We start from the raw sequence: 11,094 nt of genomic DNA, 5'->3' as shown, positions 1-11,094 counted from the left end.
TTGTGTGTCACAGGGTAACCCGGGCCTTGGTCTCTTCTCCTGGGGTCTTGGGGAACATTTTTCACAGGGAGGCACAGGCAGGAGAGAAGCCCAGTCCTCCCTCTCCCATCTCTATGGCCCTGGCGTGGAATGGGCTTTGGGAAAAGAGCCCTTTCCTCATCCCTCCCCACCAAACCACAGCTGCAGGGGACTGGAGCAGAGGCGTGAGGCAGGACAGACTTCAGCCACTACTCCTGAGGACATAAAGCCCTCCAGTGCAGCCCTGGATGGGGTTATGGCTTTGGCAAAGGCACTGCAAAGAAAGACATCTCCACTCATTTCTTTAAAATAGATTTCTTTAATAGTTTCCATTTAATGTTTATTTGCAGTTAGCAAATCGGCATTAATAGGGCAGCACAAACCTCAGCAACCCATGGGGACAGTGCAGACTTCCAGAGGTATTTGTTAGTGCCGGGGGTCCCAGCTCCCTCCCATCCCAGCAGAGCCTGCTGCCACCTCCATGGGTCTGGTCCCTCTCACCATGACATTCTTGAGGCATCCGGCACGGACAGACATCCCAAAGGAATGTGGCCCCAGCTGGGATTTGCCTGTGATCCTCTGTGCACTGGGGCGGAGCCCAGCACGCTCCACCCCTGGAGGAGCTGCCGGGGCTTTGTTCCCTGCGCCCTTCTCTGCCGAATCAGCCCAGAAGCAAAGCCCAGCCTGTGCTCCCAAGGCCTGGGAGGACCTCCAAGGATGGTGTGAGCTCAGCTCAGCTTCCCCCAGGACCATGGGCAAGGCCAGAGGCACCTGAGCCCCAAACTATCTTTACAGTACAGAGGGGAGTGAGACTGCAGGGTTACAGCAGCAATCAGTGGATGCACCAATTAACTACACTATGGAAAAGGCATCCCTTAACTTAAAAGCCTTTTAATTTGAAGCATTTATTTTAAGTGTACATCTATTACAGTTAAGAAGAAGCAAAGATACACCAAAAACACAAATACCCAAGAACAAAAAAAGTACAGATGAGAAAGAAATGAGCTGAAGGGAAGGAGGGGCAGGGTGGGGGTGACCTGGTAAGGAATAGATGTGAAGCTGCCATGGCAAAGTTCCCCAGGGTCCCCTCACCAGAGCAGGATGCAGCTCCCAGGGAGGGACACTGGGATGTCCAGGAGCTCCTGCAAGGCTCCAGCTTTATGCACAAGCTCAGCAGCTCTGACCACCTTGTGAGCCCACAGCAGGACACTGAGGTGTGGGAGAAGAGAAAGGAGAAGGGAGATGTTCAGAGACAAATCCTGCCCCTGGGGCTGGAGCCTCCTTCACTCCTCCAGTCCCAGCACAGGGAGCCTCAGGGTGGGTTTCATGCTGCTGGCAACGACGAGAGACAAAAGGCTGCAGCTCTGGGACATCCTCACCCCTTCGGAGCCTGGAGAGAGCTGAAGTCATCTCATCAAATAAATTAGAAAATGTTAAAAAAATTCAGATGTGTGTTTCAAAACTGGTTTCTTTTAGCTGTAGCTGCAAGACATGTTTTTGACTTAAATGTAGTGGCTTAAGTGTAGTGTATCTCATTCCTGGGTATCTGAATGTGTTGGAGCAACATGGTGTTGGTGAGCAGGCAGGGCAGGTGCAGGTTTGGCAACTGGGACTGCCAAAACCCGATTCCCCCTTTCCCAACATATCCTACAAAGTTACTTTCAACCAGGAGTGTTTATTCCCAGCACTTAACACATTCTGATTAAAACAGATCCAGGAAGAAAAACGGACATCTCCAGTAAATATTGCACTTCAAGATTAACGTGTGTGTTGATATTAAGGACTGAAAGCAGAGACTGACATAAGACTTCCAGGCATAGCAGGTTAACATCAAGAGCAATGGTCCTGAAAAGGATTTTAAAACCAGATTAGTTACCCAAGAAGGGACAAGCCGCAAGTTTAAAAAATTAGTACATTTTAATGCTAGTGCTCCGTGAAAAAGCCAACCCCTGTTGCAATTCCACCACTGCTGAAATGTCTCTGTTCTCCAGCACTGCGAAACGCCTCCGGATGGGAAGGATCTGCAGGAAGGACAGCAGGAGCAGAGGTTCTTTCCTAATGCACAGATAGTTTTAGTACCAAATGATCCAAAAGGAGATGGTAAAGAGCTGACTGGAGCTGGGGCTCTCAGGAATTAAAAGCACACACACGCACACACACTCATGCTCTAACCAACCCCAAAGCCCCGATTCCAAGCCCAGCGGAAGAGTTACACCTGCAGGGAGTCCTCGTGGTGGCTTTGCACATGGCTGGTGGCGGGGTCCTGCTCAGGTTGGCTCCTTGGACCTCACACTTGGAGGGCAATTGCTGTGCTTTTCAACTTGCTCATCCCGGCAGCCCTGAGAGAGCCACACCTCAATCGGCAAATACAGAGAACCCTCATGTCAGCAAAACCCCTTCTGCCAGCCCCGCCAGACTGGGAGAGAGGAAAAAAAATAGTACAGGCTGGTTTTTGCAGGTGATTATTTTTATCCCAGAATAACTGGAAGATACATCCCTGAATGTGTTGCCCAGAGAGCTGTCCGAGTCTCAGAGGTCAGAGCTGGGGCCGGCAGGGGTGGGGTGGGACGACGCTCCGCGGCTCCGAGCTGCACACACACACTACACAGCGTATCCCTGAAAACCCCCAGGTGCGAGGGACCCTCCGAGCTGTCCGTCAGAAGCTGGAGGCAGGAATTACTCCTCGGAAAAGTCTCTGTCAATGTCCATGTACGCCTCGTCGATGTAGCTGACTATGGCACAGGGGGACGTCCGGTCCGGACTGAGCAGTATCGAAACAGTCTCTTTCCAGTAGGTAAAACTAATACAGGAGCTCTGTGGGCACAGACAACAGGGGGGTCAGTGGGGGCCACAGCACCAACAGGAGCATGAGACACCTCCCAAAACTGAAAATCGCTTCCTCTTCAGCCCGAGCTGCGCAGCTCCACAGTGTGACCAACCCTTTGGGTTCCCCATTCTGCCCTCCCTCCCTGGGGCCCGCAGCAGAAGGGATGGGTGTTGAACACCTACACCCTCTACAACCAGCTTTGCACTCTCCAGCTCCAGACAAGGACTGCCAGCACCTCTGGCAGCTGCTAAGAGCAGCACAGGGTGACCCCAGCCTGCCTACCTGGTCCAGTACACCCATAATCCCAAACTTCCCCTTTGCTGTCCACTCCAAACACCAACGGGGACCCTGTGGTGCCGCAGATAAGCCAATGCTGGAAGTAGCCCCCACTCCTGAGATGACACAAAAACCAACACACGGCCCCTGCTCACACCCCTCCTGCATTATTCCCTCAAAGCCAAAAGGCCATTCCAGCAGCCCAACACCAGACCACGTGTCACCCACATAACTGAATAATTGGTTCTTTCTACCCTCTGGTGGCCCAGGACAAACCAGCTCTGGCACAGAAACCTGCAGGCTGCTCCCTTGGCTTACATCAGGTATTTTTCCTGCACTGTTTGCCACACCAGGAAGAGGGAACAGTCTGGCTAAGGTGCTAACTAGTCTGGGAGATAGATTCTGCCCTGCCTCGCCCCTCCCTGGCCATCCTGCCAGCCCTGCCTCTCTACCCCACTCAGCACTAGAAGTGTCACTTCTGTGTGCCAGAGCCAAAGCCTCAGGCTCTGTTTACTGGGAAACCCAGCACCTGACTGGGAGAAGGTGTGAAAAACACCACAGGAGTTACACTGGGGGCAGATCTTCCTCCCTTCTTTCCCTCCCCAACCTCCCACCCCCTGTTTTTGCCAGCGGACTGGCAGACAGGTGGTGTTGTGATCCGACTCCTGCCATGGTAAGAGGGTCACATACATTTTCTAAGCAGGTGCTGTCTTTATCCTTGTTGAGGTAATGCTGCTGCCAGAATCGCAGGAGACTGTGGAAGTTGTTCAGGATGAAGCCAGGGTATTTTTCCGTGTATTCCATCTGTTGCAAGGTGCGCAGATAAAAAGGGAGCTTTTCTTTCCTTCGGGCCAGCATTAGGATAACTAAACTTGTGTTCAAACAACTGACATTTTCCTGGAAGTAAAAATGACACAGCAAAAAAAAAAATCTAAATACCAAGATACCTGTTGTATACATGCCCTTATAAAACAAGCCTGTGGAAAGCACAATGGAGGTGTTCCTGCACACAGCAAGGAAAAGGGACATGGGTGTCCACCAGGGAAACCAGGCTCCTCCCTGCTCCCAGCCCTGCTCACCATTCCAGTCCCAGTAAGGCAACTGCCAAGTCACTGCCAGCTCTTTACCTGTGTAAGTGTCTGTACATGGATAATATTAATGAGACGGAAAAGGAAGGACATCCTCATGGACATCTGGGACATGTAGGACAACAGGCGGCACTCGGACAGGACTTCTGCAACTGCAGCAAGAGGAGAACCAATCACCAGCTGCTGAAGGTTCAGACACGCTGATCCAAGCACCAGGGCAGTAAGAACTGGTGCTCAAACTTTCAGGGTGGCATTTCCTTATCTAAGCCCCCAAGTGTCAAAGCCCAGATTTAAATTAACCATTATCACCACCAAACACCCCCCAGTCCCACCCCATTGCTTCCTGTTCACCTTTAGCATCAGACTGGTTCTCAAACCGGTCCAGGGACAGCGTGATGCAGCGAACGAGCATGTTTGAGTCCACCAAAGAGCTGTTGATCTGATTTAAAAATATCTGGAACTGAACACAAACACTTATTAGTGTTGAATTAAATAAGTTTAAATATATTAATATTCAGTTACCTCTAACAAGTGTAAGAGGGGACATCACCCATGGCCCTGCCTCATCCAGCCCAAGCCAACACTGGCACTGAGGGATGACCAAACACTATGGAATGGAAAAATGTGAGTCCTGGCATCCCCAAGATCTCTTTTGAAGATGTGACACTCCAATGAAAGTGAGATTTCATACACTGTTTGTTTTGAAAGAGGGAGAAATCCTGCAGCTCCATGTTGTCCTACAGTGATTTTGTACAAGCAGACAGTGCTAGGGAGGAATACAGTGAGGGAGTCACACAGAGTGAGAACTAAACCCAGTTACAGATCAATAAATAGGAAGCAAATAGGAAGTATAAAGACGTTCTCTAGAATGTTTGAGTTAATTTACTAGAGAAAAAACTCCAAAAGAAATAGTTTTCTTTTAAATGCACTTATACTTCCATTCTCCAAGGTCTGCCAGACCTAAGAGCAATGACAGAAGCATTATAGTAACAAAATTCAGAGGATGAGGCCATTCAGAACCTACCCACCAGCTGATGTTATATGTACAAAGTGCACAAGAGCATGAAACCATTCTTTGCTGCCCATTCTTTATTTACATGGGAAACTCAATTTTATAGGTAATTACCTAAGCCATGACTTCTTAAAATGCCTCTAAGTTCAAATAAGATCAAATATCTACGTCTGTTTGCAGTATCAAGTATTTTAAGCAATATTCATGAAGGACTTCCCACTACAAGCTCCAGTAAAAGACTTTCTGGAGCTGTCTCAATGTCCACAGCTGTCACTTAACCCCAAATGTGGTGACTTCACAGGAAATGTTCTGCCACCCTTGAGCCTCATCCTGGAACAGGGCAATGTTTGCTGACCAGCTCAGCACCCACTGACTCAGGACAGATGGAGCACTGCTGAAAACACTGAGGGACTTTGGCAACTCATCCCTTAATGTTTATTGTGCCCCAAGCTCTAAAACCAAACCAAGATCAAATGAATCTGAGTTCTACTGCTGTGTCTGCTTATGAAAGGGTGTAATTTGAGCCACAGGGGGCAGCTTTTACAAATATTTACCTTCTCATCTGTGTTGATGTACTTGTTGAACCTCTTAAATGCATCAATGTTGAATTTCATCAGCTCTCCCAGAAGGTCAAAGTAACTCTGAAGCACATCCCGTGACTTGCACTCACTATCAACAATGCAGTAGAGAATATGCTGGCAGGGGAGGAAAACATGTTATTGCCACAGCTTCATCCAAGCCAGCAGCACAACACAGACTCTGATTTCATCAGTATTTAAAGCATTTATCTGCAGGTTCTTGGGTGACTGAATATCACAGTATCACAGAACTAAAGACAGTTCAGATGAGTCTCCTGTTAAAACAACTTCCCAGTGATGCAGGTTATACAAATGGCAACAAGCAGAATTCACAGGTATATTTTTAGAAGTGTTCCCAGTATTTGTCATAGTTACACAGGAATAAGGGGCAGTATTTCATTTATTATTATTATTGTTGCATCTATTGTGATTTCTCCAGTAAACTGTGATCCTGATTTATCTCCCTTAGTGTTTATTCCCTCACTATCAAACGGGGGCAGCTTGAGTGGCCTCAATTTCCCCGCTGAGTTTTAAACCCAGCATAATACTTAACACTGCATTTTTATCCACTTTTGGATTTACTACAGATAAATCCTTCTTGATTGCTATGGAGGATACCTGACATAAACTTATTTACCTCCAGGAGTCCTCTCTTGAGCAGGAACATCTGGTCTGCATAGGAGGTGGTGCCTCGCAGAAAACTTTCAACTGCCCTTGCTTGCCAAAATCTGAGAATCAGAAGAAAGGAGGTGTTAGTTTTGAAGCAAGGGAAGTACTTGATCACAACTCTAATTTAAATCCAGTTTCCTAATCTGTTTCATTCCAATCTGAAGCTGGGGTCAGACCTGTTGATCATGCAGAAAATCACTGGCTGTGATTTATTCTCACCTGCACTGCCACCTCAGCACAACAAAGCCAGACCTTTCCACAGCTGATTCTCAAACATTCTCAGCTGCTCTAAGATGGATGACACCAAAGCTACATCCCAGGGGTCTCAAACAGCACATCAGAGGCAAAGTGAACCCACCTGAAGGAGGATTCTGCTGGCTCCTTCTTCATGACCTGAAGCAATCTGGTCAACAAACCTCTCTTCCCATCACAGACAAGACTCCTGCAGCAGGTGGAGAAATGACAGCGTGAGTGGAAGGGCTGGGCAAGCACTGAACACTGAATCCAGTCACTGCTCCAGAGCTTTTGATGATCAAAATCTCAGTATTGAAGTACACAGTACAAATATTGTGCTGGTTCTACCAGCAGAAGAGTTCTCCTCACTGCCCTTGGTAAATATCTGCAGTACCTGCAACACAACTTCCAAGTAAGTCCAAAAGAAAATTTTTCTCTCAAAATTTTAATGATTTCAGAAATACCAGTTCACATCTTGTGGGAATCAAGAGATTAAAAAAAAAGCAAAAAAAAAAAATGAAAGGAATGAAAGAAACCCCTCAAGGAATGAAAGAAACCCCTCAAGATATGTAAAGGGAAGTCTGAATTCCATTCAGGAGGCACAGCAGAGTATGGAAAGCTGGATGCTACACGAGGTTGTAGTAAAAGCAGAGAGGCTGTACAACTGCAAGACTACTTGTATTGAACAGCACCTTCAGTGGAGTTTCTACCTGCATTAAGCTCATGCAGAAGTAATGCCTTGATCTCACAGATCAAGAAAAGCAACAAGAAAACTAGATGCTAAGGGTAAAAAACACCCCCAAGTTCTTCCCAATTAGACACAGTATTATGATAATAATTGTAATCTTGAAATCCTCTTAGAGATTCCCTTTTGGAGTGAGGTAAATCTGCTCTGTGCAGATTTGTCCATGCTGATACCCTGGGAGTATTCTGCCAAACTGAATTCTGCAAACAATGTTCCATCTGCTGAGGTTTATACACCAGAATCGTGTATTAAAGAGCTTATTAGATCAAAATCTATCTAACAGATACTCAAATGTAACACAAGAGATTCTGTAAGTGGTTTAACATGTTAATCTAATTTAGCTTATTCTGGTTATTAGCTGCCCTTAAAATACTCTGACACTTGGATGTATTCATGCAGCCTGGAAATGGACATTATGTGTGCACAGGCTGCTCCTGAATGCCAGAACTAACACTTATTAGCAGGAGCAAGTAATGATTTGAGGGATCACAGTTTACTTTCCAGGTCTGTCTGCAATGGCTGACGTGAGGAAGGCCAGACAGGCAGAGCCAGCACATCACAGTGAAGTCTGAGCCATGAACTCAAACCCCTCATTTTAGGGTTTTTTAAAGTTGCTTTTGTTTTTAAAGCACCTTACTCTGAGCATGAGCACACCTGAGATTTGCTAATGACCATCAACATCCCACAAACCTGCACACTTCCCACTGAAAGGAGTCACTGAAATCAAAGTGTGGTGGACAGACAGAGCCCAGACAAAACAGGTGATGTCAAACTTCCAGTCTAAGTGCTTCCAAACCTCTTAAATTGCTGACCTACCCGCTCAATCCCCTCTCACCTGTCAGTGTTGACCACTGCATCCACTTCAGGGATGTTGGCTTTATGGGAGATTGCACTCAGCTCATTCAGTTCCTGGCTGTTCAGAAGGAGATACTTGTTCCTAAAGCAAGACAGTGGGACAGGAAGGGAGAAAACCAGGATGAATTCAAGAGGCAAAAATGCAATTCCATGAAAAGCAGAGCCACAGGCCTACAAGGGCTGCAGGACTGGGCAAGCTGCTTTCTCCTGGCTGCTCTTCACAATGTTCACACTCTGCTCCCTCCACCAGGCCAGCCAGCTGCTGCTTGGGAAAACATCCTCCAAAATTTATCAAACACCACTTCCAACGCTGACCAGCTTTGAGATGATGGTTCTTTGCTGACTTGTTTGGGATCTTGTGGTTTGTAAATATCTTCTTCAGGATAACACTCATTTTTAAAAAAATCTCAGCAATCTTCTGCTGAATTTCAGAGCAAAATAACTATTAAATAGCAAACTTTTTCACAGCTTCCTGAAGTTTTTCTCTACCCTATAGTGATTGCTCTTTTTAAGTAATAAATCTCAGATAGAAAGCAGAAACTGCAAAAAAAGGGCTCAGTCATCCTGGTATTTTATTATCTGAACAAACTTTACCCTGGAAATATTTAAAAACATCAGGAAATATAGAGATCCAAATAAAAATGGATCTAAACCGCAGGAATGTACATGAATTCTTTATCAAATACTGAACTTTTCATAATGAAAATCAACTATTTTGTCTGTAAAGTGAACTAAATGCAGAACAAGTCTGCCAGAGTGGAAATGTAGTCCAGGGGTTCCCTTTGCCAGACTCCCTGCCCAATGCCAGTGTGCTCCCTGAGAGTCTTTCTGCTTCCAAGTGCTCAAAATCAGGCAGCAAACATTTCTTTTCAGGAAAGCTCAGGGAGCAGAGGATGCAGTGATGACTGTGAGGTTCCTTCTTGCTTCCAACACTGTCATCCAGATTAGTGCCCATTGAGCCTCTCATGCAAAGCTTCCTTTGATGTGGATCAAACAGGTGTCTGCAATGAGAACAGAGCCTTTCTCTCCCTGCAATAAACAGCTCTGCAAGTTTGGTTTGGACACGATTTCACTGCATCAATATCAGCATACAAATACTTTACTCTCATCTTGTCCTCAGTTAACTCAGCTTATCTGTGATTTCACAGAAAGCTCATGTAATTATTTAAAACCCCCAACCAGATCCCACACATTCCACTTGCTCAAATGTTACAGTTGGGAGCTGTTTTCTGCTCAAACAAGCCTGAGATCTTTGTAGCAGCCACTTAAGTAGTAACATCACCTGTAGAGATTTTATTGGAAAACCTGGAGTGATTCCCAGGCAAACAATGTCTTGCATGAAGGATTTACAATAGGTCAGCATTCCCCCCTTGTCTATGTCCAGCAGCTCCCCATTCTCAAAGCTAATATTCCACAATGAAAAAGGCTGATATTTGAAATCTATCCAACGGGACTAAAAAGCTGCACAGAAATATCAGCCTGGCCCTAGGAATGAGCAGCACCTGAAGTGCAACATGCCTCTAACACAGGTGTTTGCAAGGAAGTGGACACCATCTCCCAGGACTGAATTAGAGCAACAGGACACTGATGGAACGCAGGATGCAATTCCACAAGTCACAACTAACACCTCTGTAGCAGCAGCACAGCATTAAAAAAAACCCCAAGCAAACTGCATCACCCCTCCAACTGCTCCAGCAGATCCAAGTTTCCTAAGGATGCCTTTTGAAAGCAGACAGAAGCTTTCCTCCTATTTCCCTGGCTCACTGTCAGTTCTCAGTGAGAAGGCAGAGAAAGAGGAAAGCTGCCTCCTTATTCCTTCAGCCAGAAAGTGTTAACTCATCCTATACATGTTTCAGCTCATTTCAACATGAGACAAAATGGGCTGGGTTTAACCACACCAGGCATATTCAGACATGCCCACTGCAGAGCAAATTCTTAGGCTGTTCCAGCAAGAGCTGAAAGGCACATGAAGTGTAGGGACTGTGCAACATTCCCTTCACGTGGAGCCTGCCCTGTGCCCACCTGGAACCACAACCAGGCAAACACCACCAAGCCACAACCCACCACAGCTTCTCATACTCACTCATGGTGGTCACTGAAACTCTGAAGAAGCCTCAAGAATTGTATCTTTAAAGTAATGTCCTAAAAGGAGACAAGAAAAGTAAAAAAAAAGTACTGCTTTAGTATTTCTCATCAGTTACCAAGCTGACATGAAACAGCTGAATGGAAAACCTTTCCAAATCAAACCCCTTTGGACAGCAGAGCAAGGGACTTGCATAAATGGAGAAGGCTGCACTTCTCAAAATAGAAGTGGAGATTGCCTCCAAGCCTATGCACGTAACAGGTAATCATTTCTTTTCACTGCAACAGCAAAAAAGCTTATAATTGTACTGATCAATTCTGAATGTCTAGGTTTGGAAGGAAAAAAATAAAGAGTCCAACACAAAACCCAACCCTCCCCCTCCACCCCCTAAACCTGACTGTGGCACAATTTGTACTCTGTGTCTCTCCCAGGTAGCTTTTCTTTGAATTTTGTTTGTCTTCTACCTCTGGCTTCCAGGGTCCAGAAATTTACTCCTTTCCCAGTTCCCAAACTAGGAGAGAGGGGAGAGACTAAATTGGCCCTGCTAAATTGCTAGCACGAGCCAAGGACAGACTTCAGTGAAAACAGTTAATTCCTCAAAACCTGAATGCTACCACTTCTCAAGCCATTAATTATACAAACACCCAGTTGCTCAGCACAGCTCCTCAGGGGTGTATGACAGGATAAAAACCCAACACAGAATTCCAGA

General features: G+C 46.2%; 1 protein-coding gene across 1 annotated transcript in view; it reads right to left on the bottom strand.

The window, feature by feature from the left end:
- Window positions 1-459: 459 nt before the first annotated feature.
- TRPC4AP (transient receptor potential cation channel subfamily C member 4 associated protein) overlaps window positions 460-11,094 on the bottom strand; it is a 35,476-nt gene continuing 24,841 nt past the window's right edge. Inside the window, exons 11-19 of the mRNA XM_082292729.1 lie at window positions 10,386-10,444; window positions 8,283-8,384; window positions 6,827-6,910; window positions 6,437-6,527; window positions 5,776-5,916; window positions 4,561-4,669; window positions 4,249-4,361; window positions 3,812-4,018; window positions 460-2,832 (exon numbers count right to left, since the gene is read on the bottom strand). Of these exons, the coding sequence (XP_082148855.1) occupies window positions 2,695-2,832; window positions 3,812-4,018; window positions 4,249-4,361; window positions 4,561-4,669; window positions 5,776-5,916; window positions 6,437-6,527; window positions 6,827-6,910; window positions 8,283-8,384; window positions 10,386-10,444 (1,044 nt within the window). The 3' untranslated portion in view covers window positions 460-2,694. The remainder of the gene's footprint in view (window positions 2,833-3,811; window positions 4,019-4,248; window positions 4,362-4,560; window positions 4,670-5,775; window positions 5,917-6,436; window positions 6,528-6,826; window positions 6,911-8,282; window positions 8,385-10,385; window positions 10,445-11,094) is intronic.

This window comes from Coloeus monedula (assembly GCF_965178545.1).
Source record: "Coloeus monedula genome assembly, chromosome: 17".
In the NCBI taxonomy this organism is placed as follows: Eukaryota; Metazoa; Chordata; class Aves; order Passeriformes; family Corvidae; genus Coloeus; species Coloeus monedula.
This window is presented reverse-complemented; position numbering and strand designations above follow the sequence as displayed.